This window comes from Syngnathus floridae, chromosome 14 (genome assembly GCF_059516105.1).
Source record: "Syngnathus floridae isolate MCC-2025c chromosome 14, RoL_Sflo_1.0, whole genome shotgun sequence".
Lineage (NCBI taxonomy): Eukaryota > Metazoa > Chordata > Actinopteri > Syngnathiformes > Syngnathidae > Syngnathus > Syngnathus floridae.
Genome location: NC_142426.1, coordinates 2,318,502 through 2,331,943, shown reverse-complemented (window position 1 = coordinate 2,331,943; position 13,442 = coordinate 2,318,502). Strand labels below are relative to the sequence as shown.

General features: G+C 45.4%; 1 protein-coding gene across 2 annotated transcripts in view; it reads left to right on the top strand.

Annotated features, from left to right (window-relative positions):
- The window catches only part of egfra (epidermal growth factor receptor a (erythroblastic leukemia viral (v-erb-b) oncogene homolog, avian)), a 35,012-nt gene that overhangs the window by 1,818 nt on the left and 19,752 nt on the right, over positions 1 to 13,442 (top strand). For both annotated transcript variants that reach the window (XM_088395478.1, XM_088395477.1), the window contains exons 2-14: positions 9,520 to 9,671; positions 9,738 to 9,924; positions 9,989 to 10,123; positions 10,201 to 10,269; positions 10,358 to 10,476; positions 11,051 to 11,192; positions 11,648 to 11,764; positions 11,939 to 12,065; positions 12,142 to 12,215; positions 12,281 to 12,368; positions 12,460 to 12,659; positions 12,777 to 12,909; positions 13,043 to 13,133. In XM_088395478.1, coding sequence (XP_088251604.1) covers positions 9,520 to 9,671; positions 9,738 to 9,924; positions 9,989 to 10,123; positions 10,201 to 10,269; positions 10,358 to 10,476; positions 11,051 to 11,192; positions 11,648 to 11,764; positions 11,939 to 12,065; positions 12,142 to 12,215; positions 12,281 to 12,368; positions 12,460 to 12,659; positions 12,777 to 12,909; positions 13,043 to 13,133 — 1,634 coding nt within the window. The remainder of the gene's footprint in view (positions 1 to 9,519; positions 9,672 to 9,737; positions 9,925 to 9,988; positions 10,124 to 10,200; positions 10,270 to 10,357; positions 10,477 to 11,050; positions 11,193 to 11,647; positions 11,765 to 11,938; positions 12,066 to 12,141; positions 12,216 to 12,280; positions 12,369 to 12,459; positions 12,660 to 12,776; positions 12,910 to 13,042; positions 13,134 to 13,442) is intronic.

Genomic DNA, 13,442 nt, shown 5'->3' with positions numbered 1-13,442 from the left:
TTTTCTTCAGCACTGAGCAGATGTTTAAATGTGCTGTTTCAAGGTTTTCCCTCAAGGCGTTATTGCAACAAGATGTCAGACTGAAACATCTAAATTTTTCTTTCAAGCACGGTTAGCATGCTTGCATGACTTGCATGGTGCGGAAAAACTCTTCTTCTGCTTAGCCAAAGATGGGGGCGGTACACCTGGAGATCCTGAAGCCCCTCAATCTCTTTTTACGAACGCCGCCGGCCCATTTATGCGGCCTGCCGTCATTTGTGGTAAGCCTGTCGGTGACCCGCAGCTTCACCGCGGCGGATATTTTCCCAGATGACATGTCGCCACTGTAAAAACTCTTCTTTTTATGGTCTCTCCAACGCGCGGGAACAAGGTGAACCTGGTGACTTTCTGGCCCAGCGGTCAGCGAGATAATCTGTCACAGATGAAACTAATCTGAAGGCCGTGTCGGTGGCTAAATCCTTAATCCCTAAAAGCCTGTTTTTTCATGTTTTTTTTTTGTTACAAATACAAGTGCTAGGGTGCCAGTAATTTACTCAGTTGCAGATGGAAGGAGGGCTTGGCAGTTTGGAATAATCGTCAAATATAGTGTCTTACAATTTAAAATTTTGCTTTAAAACAAAAATGGCATTAAATGAGACACAACAAATATTTAGGCGTTCCACGATACAACATTGCAGAGTGACCATCATGTCAGATGCTATGAAAATACTGTGCTAATGGTAATACCATCATCTTTAATATTGAATGTAAGGTTCAGCAACATCCCTGTGAAATTTGAACACACGTTTTTCATGACAAAAGTTGACCCTTTCATGACTTCGGTGCACCCCCCCAATAAATGATCCTCATCACTCACAAATCTCGCCATGATGAAAAACAAAACAAAACAAGCCTTTGCTTATCATTATAACAATCGCTCTGGGAAAAGATGGATTTGGGCAGTGAACTGGAGGTTGTGTAATGGGAGAAGCTGCCATCTGGGTTATTCCTGATGAACTTGCCAGACGCTGAACATGTGGCTTTGTGCTTTGGGCCAGTCGGATGATCATTTCTCACTGCCACCCCCTCTCACCTTAAAAAACACCCCTGCTGAAGAGACTTGTGTTGAGGTGAAGGATTCTGGTGTCACAATAGCGCCTCTGTCCTTAGCAGCTTTTTGTGCCGTATCTGAAACCTGCAGCCATGCTTGCCATCAAAAGGATTGTGAAGAAGTGAAACTTTTCTTCTTTATTATTATTATTTATTTATTATTATTTAAATGTATTAAATGCATTTTTGTTAAAAATGGCCGTGTGAAAGTGGAATTTCAGGCAAACAGCAAGAGCAAGGTAAAACGGGGTGAAATTAAGAATTTATTTTGGAATTTCAGAGGGGGCATTGCCTTCAGAGGGGGCATTGACCCCCCCCACTGCTTCTTTGACTGATATTGACCAATTAGATCTGCACTTTCTGTATGACCTCTTTTGTCATAGTGATGGGAAAAGCAAGCCTCCTATTTTTGGGAACTGTTTGTTTTTTGCTTGATCAATCGGGCCACTTGGAGCTATTTTAGGGACAGCCACAGTTTGCAGAAATCCAGTTAGTAGATAGCAATGTGTCATTTGCATAGATAAAGCACTTCCTTCCACTCCGTTCCAGTCGAACATAGTGGTGCAGCGCAAACACATCACCAAAAAACACAGACACTCTTTAGTTTGTCTATACATGGAATAAGTCTTGGTTACTCATTGAACAAATTGGTGTCTTATGTTAAGAAACAAAGCCAGCCGCTCCATTTTATGGCCTTTCCATGAGTGCGTGTGTGTGTGTGTGTGTGGGAGGGAATCTGGTTATCTTCCTAACTCATCAGGTGTAGCGTGGCACTTTGAGAAAACCAAAACAGAATAGGGCCTCTACTGTTTATTTCTCATAATCTATCTTCAGCATCAAATGACCGCTCGACCTTGAATTTCACCTTGATGCTTCAAGCTGAGACAAGAAATGGAAGTCTGAAGGTGTTGGAGTCCACATGGGCTATTTATGCTCCACTGTTTGTGTAAGCGCTTCCCTTTTCGGGCAATGTGCGCTCGTATTTCTTTACATTGCTGGCCCCAAAGAGGAATCTCCTGTTGCGAGGAGAACAATGGCTCACCGAGCATCTCCAAAGATTTTTTTTCAAGCTGAAATGTCTCACTTCTTCTTGTGTGGCCCACAGGCTTGTAAACAGAATGGTGGCAAAAGTGTCCTCCCAAAAGCAGTCAGTCCCTCACCCTGAGACAACGGAGACAAAAGCTTGATTTAAGACTTTGTTGCCTTTTTGACACAGACTTATCTGTCTTGTGCGTGACCTTAACTTAGCATGTCGACATGACTTCACAACCCTGTGTCAACAACGACATCTCACTTGAGTCAACGGCTTTCATGCTGCCAAAGGCCTTGTTGTACTTTTTTTTTCTTACAACTTCATCCAAGTCATGCATGAAAAGCTCTGAATAGTCATAGCTTAGGTAATTTTAGCATTTTTGGCAGAAAGGTCCCTTTGAAAAGGCTTTTAAACTATTATTTCCATGGGAAGACAAGTCAGTGGTGGAGCAAGATCAAGGATTGGCTGCATTTGACCACGTTTGTAGACAGGAATGAGGTCAGTCGCTTTTGCCACTCAGCCAGGTGCTGAAAGCCAGCCGTCGTGTTAATATGATAGCATCGTGCTGTGGCTTTTGACTGCGCCACATCCCAAAATGTGTTTCTCGGAGTTCACGTTTGATGTCTGTGAATGCCATTCTCGCTCGGGAGCTTCGTAATCCTTCCTTCCGGCAGGTTCTGCTAGGAGACCCTCGGGGACTGAGCTCATTGTCACATTGCTAATCCAGTGGGAAGCAAAGTTGATGCCAAAGTGTGGGATGTGGTCCGTAATCATAATCTGTGGTGGTTAGCTGATGCTAAAAACAGCTAGCGAGACAATCACCCCCTGTGTTCTTGTAAAGGCTTTGAAAAATACACCTTAAGATTTGTCTTGATATAAAAATACAGCAGCAAATGCACTTGTAAAGTATAACGTCTTCAGCCGTCAATTACGACGGCCGGCGGGATCACTTGACTGGGTGTTGCAGGGGAAGAAAACAAGATGTCATCTCGTCTCTCGCTGTGGTTCCGGAACATTCCGAGCTCGACATCACCTCCTGGGCGTTTCGTCATCGGCGTTGTAAAATGCCATTCCCATCACTGCTATTTACAGACAAGCTGATGGAAAATGCCACTTCATATTTGTAGAGATTCATAAAGTCTCACAGTGTTCAAATGTATTCATTGCGCTCCAATTTCACTTCCTGGTGGTGTAAGCTCTCCTTTGCCAAATGTTTTCTTGATTAAATCCAAAGACCTGCAGGCGGAAAATAATTTGTTCCATTTGCGCTAACTCGTTTGACTTACAGCTGCTTGACTTTCAAATGAGCAATGTCGCCTTTAACGTGTACAACAAACCACTTTACGTTTTGTGGTTTGGAAGAGATTGGTCCCTGTGGTGCAAATACCCTGGAGTGCATCACTGGAGCGGCGCCAAGCAGGAAGGATCAGGCCTCTTGACCTCGAGGATATCCACTACACATCAAGTCCCCGCTGAGTTCATTGGCTAGATGTTTTATTAAAAAAAAATCATAGCAATCTCAGTAATCTGGGGTCCAGACACAAGATCAAAAAAGAAAGAAATTGGGTCAATAGACCTGCAAACAAGCCACTCAATTAGTTACTAATTTATCCCAAGGGATCATTTCAGGATAATTTGGCAGATGCTAACTGTGTGTTAGTCTCATGGGTTCTTGCTTGGCCCTAGTGCCCACCACTCAGTTTTTTTTTGTTTGTTTTGTTTTTACCAAGGGCAGCAAGTAAACAGACCGCTGCGGCAAAATGAAGATTGAGCTATAGTACTAAACGGCAGTAGCAGGGTAAGCTAATGTTAGCCTTAGCATGTGCGGCTAGCAGAAGTTTACGAAATCTAGCGCACGAGGTACTTGGAAAAGTATCTGGTAGTACTTGCTCAAATTTAAAAAAAGGGTCATGAATTTCTGATTAAGAATATTATTGATTGGACTGATACATAGCAGTGAATATCCCATTAAAAAGGTTTCAAAGAGTCTTGTCAATGTCATTCATCTTTGATTGATTGTAGACTTGGGACTCTTGTGTTCAATAACATCATGGATAAGGCAAACTAAGCATCTTGTCTGCTACCTGTGCTGACTGACTGATAAAGCGAAATGAAAAGCCCCTGTGTGCGTGAGGGGGCGGCCTTGAAACAACAGCGCTCCTCAGTCATTTCAAACAAGCTCCCGTCTTGTTTTGGTGGGCCTCATCAACCGTGATGTGCTTTTGTTTTGGCGAGAGAGGGAGGGAGGATTACACGGCTGAGGCATGCCTTGTCTGCAGTGTTTTGGCCAACCAAAGCACAATGGATTATGGAATGTGATCAAGTGCATATGTATTTGTATGCTTTGACGGTCATAACGGAAAACCATGACTATATTACCCCAACTAAGGATTGTTAGTCCACGCTAAGACTCCCCAGCTGGTCCAAAATTGAAACTTGATCCTATTTCTCATGCTGTAATAGTTTGACTTTTATGTGTATCTGGTCCAAATTGATGCTGGCCAAGTCGTAAGTAATTCTAGAAGAGATCACATTTCTTGTTACAGCACAAACAATTCGTAACTACTATAATGGCCTTACTTTTCTGTGTTTTAGTGTGAAGCACTAATGATTATAATGGCTTGACTTTTCCCACAGTCATGGCTGATTGTCAATCCTCCGTTGCACGATGGAAAATACTTAGCGGAGGCCCCTGAGTCTTGGCAGTGGCATGCTGCTTCTGCTGCTGCTGCATTACAAACATATCAGCTTGATGTGTCACCAGGAGGCCGGCTGGCAGGCTGGCTGGCTGGCTGGCCAGCCAGCCTGCTAAAAACGTCTTTGCTTGCTTGTGCAAACCAAATTGGTCACACTTTTGGTGAGAAGACAAAAATTCCAAATAAAAAGCTACGAGTTGCTCGGCTCTTCTGAGCCAGCAAGCGTCGGATCATCTGTGGATTTAACGGCCCGGCCCACTGATGGTTAACGCAGAGGTTGAGATTGTGACTAAGGGCTAAGTTAAGCTCCCTCGCTCTCTCTCTTTCTCTCCGACCTTCCCGGGGGCTTTTTACGGCATATTCCTTTTATGGGGTCTCTTGTGACGACGATGAGTCGACGAAGCCACGGCAGAAATGAGCCCGTCAGCGCTGGCTCTAAAAATAAGAAAGCTCTTCAGCCTGATGATGGCTTTTTTGTTGAGCTGGGGTGAGGGAGGAGTTATCTGTCCCTCCTGTTGTGTTGATGTTCTCCAACCTGGGCCTCAGACCAGGAATGCTTGAAGCAAACCAACCGGGGATTCCCAAATCACAGCTGCCGGAATTGTGTGCGCAAAGTCCCGTTTTTGCCTGCGGTTGTTTTTCCTTCTCTGTCACAGTGTGAGAGGTTTTTTTTTTTTTTTTTTTTTTTTTTTTTTGATGTGTGTCGAGGAGTGAGTTAGCAGGAGCGTGCTGACCGCCCACTCCCTCTCCCGGCCTTCCTCTCTTGCTTCCTGTGGGAATGAAGAGGAGTATGGCTTTAACAGGCAAAGGTGGGGTGGGGGGGTGGGGGAAGCCAAGAGAATAGTGCCGACTGCATTATTGGAATTCTCAATTGGGAAGCGGGCCGGGTGGGTTTTGAATAAGACAGGATGGAGATTGTTTGTGGGGCCTCCGTGCCGGACTTAATGGACTTGTGGGGGATTTATCCGACTGATGATATACTACGCTGATGAGTTGAACTGAGCCGAGCCGAGTCCAGCTGTGTATACCAAATAGCAATAAATGAACTTGGGGCCAGTTGGCTCACAATGAGGTGGATTTGTCCCCCACTGCCATTGAAGCAGAGAATCCATAGTTACATATTGTGTGCTGATCATTCACCACAGCCATTTAAACCATAACCAACAAAAGAGCATCCGGTGAGTCAGTAACAGTGGAATTAATCATCAAAATAAAAGTTGTCTTGGGATTTGGATTTTTCTTTCTTTCTTTCTTTCATTGAATAGTCCTGTCGGACGTACATATGTGGCTTTTCTTGCAATTGCAGTGCTTTCTGTGTGTCTCAAAACAAGACCTGTCCCAGGGCAGGGTCAGCCGGCTAACAAAGAGTTAAAAGAAGGTTGCAAAAGCAAGAGGTTAGTTTTGCAGCATGACCTTGCTAACTGCGCGATGTATTCAATCAATTCAACAATGGAAGGATGCTTTTCTACTTTTGAGACATTCTCCACCCCCCCTCCCTTTCCATCACTTCCTGTCCTCATAATGTTAGATTCCATCCATCCTCCTCTTCCCCCGGAGACGAGAATCGGCTACCATCTGGTCCAGCATCACAGGGTAGCCAGCCGCCTGGAGCGGATCCAGTGCAAAGAGCAACTTCCTGACATGTCAGAGGAGGCTTCTTTGTTTTTTTTTTTCTTTCTTCTTTCAAATCCTCCTGTCCTTGATTGCAGCTCTCCCACCTTTTTCTTTGACGTTTGCTGTCAGGGCCCGAGGCATGCCCCTCAGAAAGGAAAAATGTATTTCCTCTTTTAAAACGAACCAGATACTGATACCTTTCAAATCATGCTCATAAAAAAAGACAACGTTGAACACCAGTGAAATGCATATAGCATATTTTCTCATGGGAGTTGCTGTTGATTTGCTCAACTCGTATCGAGTGGCAGTTGCTGAGGGAGGGAGGGAGGGAGGGAGGCGGGGAGGGAGGCGATATACATATATTTGTCAAGGTTTTCTAGAAATGATGCTACTTAGAGCAAAATGGATTCCCCCCCACACACACACTTTAAATGCCATAACTGATCTACAGACAGAAAAACGAGATTCAGTCATGAATTGATCGACTCCAAACCTGTAGGGGGCAGTAATGTGCAGTACACATTTTTTAACAGCTGCCCTAAGTTGATGGCAACAGATTGATATTGCTTGAGATTTCATAGATGCTCATTGATATACAAGACACCTTATTATCAAAACAATGAGTTTGCTATTAGACTGAAGGCCCAGGTTACATAACGTAATCCTGTTGACTGGGAAATCAACAAGAATAGCACTTAGCATCCTCCTTTGATGATGTATAAGTTTTCACATAATTGGATGAGCAGCCTCTGGATGCGGCCTAATTCAGTTGCAGCTAGCGGACGAGAGGAAGCGGCTCACTTGCTCGCTCGCTCACGCCGTCATTTAAGTATGTCCAAAAGAAACCATTAGACGGCTTTTGTCCCAGGAAATGTGTGGACTTTTATTGTTTTGTTGGAAAACACACGCTTTTATATGAGGTGTGATTGAGAGCTAAACAAACTTATATTTATGTGCCACTCGGGCCACCTTTGATTTGGACTCTTCACTTATCTGGCTTCCAGTTATCACTTTTGCATGTTTTGGCTTACATATGGAAGAAAGAAGATCAGATAAATCAGCACCACTTGCATCATAACAACAACTTGCATGCTACCCTTTTTTGGTAACGTTGGGAAAGCAGCTTGCCGCTTGCCACTTGAGGGACACGTTTCTCAAACTGCATTTTCTTCTGAAACACATATACGCGCACCATCAGAATAATCTCAATGCACGCACTCACGCACGCACGCCCACACAGCCACTCCCCTGCTGGAGTTGCTGTTACCTGTGAAGGCAGCACAGCAGCAGGAGGTGACGCAATGGCCAATTGGTCTCTGTTACACTGTTCCCAATGTCAACACAAGCCCCGCCCGCCCGCCCTCCCGTGTGCTGTGCAACAGGTAATTTGGAGTCAAATGTGACTCGCGTACAATGGAAAAGGCCAAAGTGTGTGTTGCGCTTTTTCTACTAGTTGTAATTGGGAAAACTACATTGTAGAAATAAAAATACAATCGTTACAGCAAAAAGAAAAAAACAACAGCCAAATACATTAAAATGGCATTCATTCATTTCAAAGAGTAAATCAAATTCAGCCTTTACAGAGATAATAAAAAGGCCACTTTTTTTTCCCCTCAGCTATTGCTTCCATTTGGGAAAAATCAAACTGTCCGGCCCAGGCTTGCGGCGGTTCATGTGTTGATTCAGCCTGACCTTGTTTTGTGCTCGGCAGCGGCCTAATAAGGAAGTGACTTTATGATCTCAGGCTATCAGGCCATTTACCACCTGCAGGGCCCGTTATGAAATCTGAGCAGAAGCTGTTCTGCGGCTGTGCTTGTTTTTCGTTGCAACACCCCCACTTCTTGTGTGGCTAACCTGCTGGGATGTTTGTTGACGTCACTCTCCTTGCCCCACCTTTTGTTGTGAATCAGAATAAAGTCAAGTCATGGGGAAAAAAAGCAGCTGTGCCGTGTCTACACGCTGTTTGCTTGGCTGGAGGAATAATTACGGCGCTAATTGTATCTCACGTGGCTCCTTTAATGAATGTAACGCTCCCTCGTGTGCCCACGGTGGGGCGAGGACCTTCGGGGAGCAGCTAATGAGAAAGGAGAACAAGGATGACGGCAGGCAGATGTTTACGTCCTAATCGCTGCTCATTCAGTACTTTGCATCATTTCAAATAGCGTGCTGATCAAAAGGGCCACATTTTTTTTATTCATGCTGCAGGTATCGGATGTGTTTAGAATCGACTTATATACCGATGATCAAGTCGGTTATTGGAGTCATTCAAAAATGGATCTGCGATCATCAACATCATTTTGTGCATTTTTTTGTTTGGGCAAGTATTATCATTGTCCACTTTGGCTCCCTTTTCTCATGTGAGGACATTGTAGTTGGGTGGGTGCTGTAAAACTTTGAATGATAACTTTATGATCAGTTTCTTGAGAATATTAAAAATAAGTCATATTTTCTCGTAACATTGTAGCTTCAATCTTGTCGTGTTTTTCTTTTCTGCTAGATCTACTGAATGCTATGCATAAGAATTGTGGAGGTTTTGGTCAGGTCTGTTTGGCAGTCAAGTGCTAACCTGTTGTGGAATGCAACCCGGGAGACTTTACAGTACAGCCGTCCACTTTCCATTACACATCTGGAAGACTCTTTGCTTGCTTGCTTGCTTGCTTGCTTGCTTGCAAAGCCATAAATCTCTACTTTAAAGGAGCCAGCAAACAAAACAAAACAATTCCATCATACAGTTCCTCAATCAGCCAACGTATGGCAGTGCCGCCGCCAGGGCTTTACACAGCACGGGCGACTCCTGCTGAGTGGCGGTCAGAACCCGTCGGACTGGCTCAGCTCACAATGGAAGACTCATTAAAAAAAAAAAAAAAATCCCCCTTTTTGTTGAGTCAGCACTTATCTCCAATCAAACACCCAAATGCTAAAGTCCACAAAGCTGCGTTTGCTTCTCTTGATGTTTCAAGACGACATTTGCATTATTATTTTTTTTCTTCACAATTGAAATCATTTGTCAAATGTCCAAATGAGTGAGTTAAGCCAAGTTGCCCCATACGCAGTTCCAGATGTTGATTAGAATTTCTCCCCCGGCAGTGTGTCAAGGCATCACCAACCGCTTGAATTTGCTGGGCACCAAAGAGGACCACTACGTGAACATGGTCAAGACCTACAGCAACTGCACGGTGGTCCTGGAGAACCTGGAGGTCACCTACATGGAAGAACACCGCGACTTGTCCTTCCTCAGGGTAAAAGTGATATGATATGAGATGATTATCAAATCGTCCAATCATTGCACATTTGCTACTTGACAGACGATCGAGGAAGTGGGCGGCTACGTGCTGATCGCCCTCAACACGGCCTCCAGGATCCCGCTGGACAGCCTGCGCATCATTCGCGGTCACTCGCTGTACGAGGGAGGCTTCGCCCTCACCGTGCTGGCCAATTATGACAAAGCCTTGGGGCAGGGCACCAGCCAGCTCCTTCTCACCAGCCTGACAGGTCTGCGCCGACACCTCGTCCCCTCAGTCAAGTGCGCGTTCTTCATGCGCTTTGTCTTTTCCAGAAATTATCAAAGGAGGTGTGAAGTTTAGCAAAAACCAGCTGTGCAACGTGGAGACCATCCAGTGGTACGACATCATTAACGAGGAGAGTCAACCCAAAATGGAGCTGCCGCTCGTGGCTAGCAACAACCCGCTCTGTGAGTGATGCAATACGTACCATTAAGCACCAATCAAGACCTAACTGAAAGCTTGTATTTTTTTTTTCTTGTCACAGGTCAAAAATGTGACAAAAGCTGTTTCAACGGTTCTTGCTGGGCTCCTGGACCCCAAAATTGTCAAACTTGTAAGATCATTTCTGTCATTTATGTTCGATTCCGATTTGCCCCCAACTTGAACGAATATTGTGTGTCCATTTTCTTCCCTTTGTGCAGTAACCAAGCTGAACTGCGCGCAGCAGTGCTCCAAGAGGTGCCGAGGACCTTCTCCCAGCGACTGCTGCAATGAACACTGCGCCGCGGGATGCACGGGACCACGCCCCACCGACTGTCTGGTGAGAAGATGATGACGGCTTTGCTTATCCTCCTAACATTTGCCACATATCTCAGTGTATATATATATATATATATATATATATATATATATATATATATTTGCTACATTACAAGAAAAAGCGGTCGTATTATATATATATATATATATATATATATATATATATATATATATATATATATATATATATATATATATATATATATATATATATATATATATATATATATATATATATATATATATATAATACGACCGCTTTTTCTTGTAATGTAGCAAATTCGACTTGTTTGTTTGTTCTCGTAAGAAGGCGTTTATTGTCTCACGCTGACCATCCTTCCACTGCAATACAATACAACTCGATTTATATAGCGCATTTTACAGCAGCTATTTTTCAGTTGTTTTCTGTCCTCTGAGGGGAGGCCCATTCTTTGAAAAGTTCCATCTTCAACCGGCATTAGCATGTGTATTTAAAGCAGCCTGTGCCGTGCCGAGCTGAGCAGAGCCGAGCCGAGCCGGGCAACAGTGGAGGAATGCGCTGTTTTCATTAGGCCTCGGCTATGTTTGCGCTGCAGGCCTGTCGGGACTTCCAGGACGACGGGGTGTGCAAGGACTCCTGCCCGGGCCTCATGCGCTACGACCCCAACCAGCACCAGCTGGTGCCCAACCCGCTGGGGAAGTACAACTTTGGCGCCACCTGTGTTAAGAGCTGCCCACGTAAGGCTCCTGACACTCACTGTTTACATTTTTGCCTTGGACGTTAGCCGCTTCTCAGTTGAATGATAAACCATGGAGACGAGGAAAGAAAATGATTCTTTCCATGCTTGTTAATGTCACATCAGTTCTTTTTCACTTTAACTTGTTTGACTCGCAATTCCAAACTGTCCAAAAAATATGACCTTTGCTCGCAAATCTATGCTGACAAGATCCCATTTATTTCATTGACTTACTACACGCTGCCACGCCAAATAATAGAATGCAATAAACTTGCTAGGCTTTTATTTTGAAGTACGTACGCGTACGAGCGTGACGGCTCGCTTGTTAAGTGTCAAGTGAGGGGAGTTATTTCTCCCCCACCTAAAGTGAAGTAGCCTAAATGTCTTCAGCCTGCCGATACGCAATGTGTTACCGTCCTGAAGCAAAAGCGCTTGTGTGTTTCTCAATCTTGGCAGATAACTACGTGGTGACGGACCACGGCGCGTGCGTGCGGACGTGCAGCGGCAACACTTATGAGGTGGAGGACGACGGCGTCAGGAAGTGTGCCAAATGGAATGGACGGGGCCCCAAAGGTGAGCTCACCCCACCTGGCACTGTGCATCCCAACGGGCGAGGGACTACTCATTCACAGCACCTGTCAATCATTATATCTTGTCCAGTAATCGCACGTTGTTGTGTTTTTTTACTACTCATCTCTGTTGTATTTTATTCTATATTTCTTTTTCTTTGGCTCACTACATTGGCAGTATGTGACGGGCTGGGTACGGGCCACCTGAAGCGCACGCTTTCTATCAACGCCACCAATATCGACTCATTTCAAAACTGCACCACAATCAACGGCAACATCGATTTAATTCGCACGTCCATTCACGGGTAAGCCGGGACGTCGACGGCCTCCCAGCGCACGACAGCAGCACAGCGCCGACGTCAACCTGCCCGCTGTTTACAGGGACGCATACACCAACACGCCAAAGATGGACCCCGCCCAGTTGGATGTCTTCAAGACGGTTAAAGAAATAACCGGTGAGTTTTTCTCATCCAAAGTCTGCTCTTTGTGCTGGCGCTTGACGAGACCGCTGCCGTTCCAGGATACTTATGGATTCAGACGTGGCCCGCCAGCATGAACACCCTCAGTCCCTTTGAGAATCTGGAAATCATTCGAGGACGAACCAAGCGGTAAAGACGTAAAAAGCTGATTTCAAAATGTCCTCATCCGTTTGCAAAAGCTGATTTCCAATGAAACGATCAAAATGTGGTCATCCGTTAGGGGTGGCCGCAGCCTGGTTGTGACCCAGCTGGACATCAGCTACCTGGGCCTGCGGTCCCTCAAAGAGATCAGCGACGGCGACGTGGTCATCATAAAGAACCAAAACCTCTGCTACACCAACCGCAGCCACTGGAAAGCACTCTTCACGTCCGCCGGCCAGACCGCGACCGTCGGCGAAAACGCCGACTCTGGCAAATGCGGTAAATAAGTGGAAGAATTTCCCCCCCCCCCAAATTGGTGTCATTTGAAATGTCCTGCGTTGATGATGTCTGGATGATTTGCTTTTTGCCATCATCCTTTTCTGTGTTTGCATCCAGCTCAGAGAAACCATACGTGCGATCGTAAGTGCACGAGCCGCGGATGCTGGGGGCCCGGCCCTGACATGTGCTTTGCGTGTCGGGATCGCAGTCGCCACGGCAGCTGCGTGGATTCCTGCAACATCCTGGAAGGGTAAGGGAGGACAATCGAGCGTGGCGCGTGTTTAATGAGCCCTTTGTTATGACAAAGCGGCGGGCCGGCTGAAACAAGACAAACATTGTCACATGGCTTTCTTTGTTTGTCAAACATTACTTTGGTTTTGCAGGGAGCCGCGGGAGGTCGTGGTGAAGAAAACCTGCGTGGCCTGTCACCCTGAGTGTCATCGTATGAACGGGACGACCACTTGCACTGCTCCGGTATGCGCCGCCAAAACATTTCATTCCTAGTTGGCGATAAAACGGCATTCACACACACACACAAAAAAAACCATAAGCAGCTCTGGTGCATGAAATCCGTGTCGACTTGTTCGAGGGCAGCTCGATGATTAAAATGAGGCGGCCCGAGGACAGAGTGGATTGGAATAAGGGGGGGAGCAACGTGCCTTCTTCCACTTGGCTCCTTTCCTTCTCGTCCACGCTGGTGTTGAGGCTCGTGCCGCTGTTGAGAAACAGACGATTGCGCAAAGTCTTACTGCACCTGATTGCAACAACCAAAAAAAGTCTGTG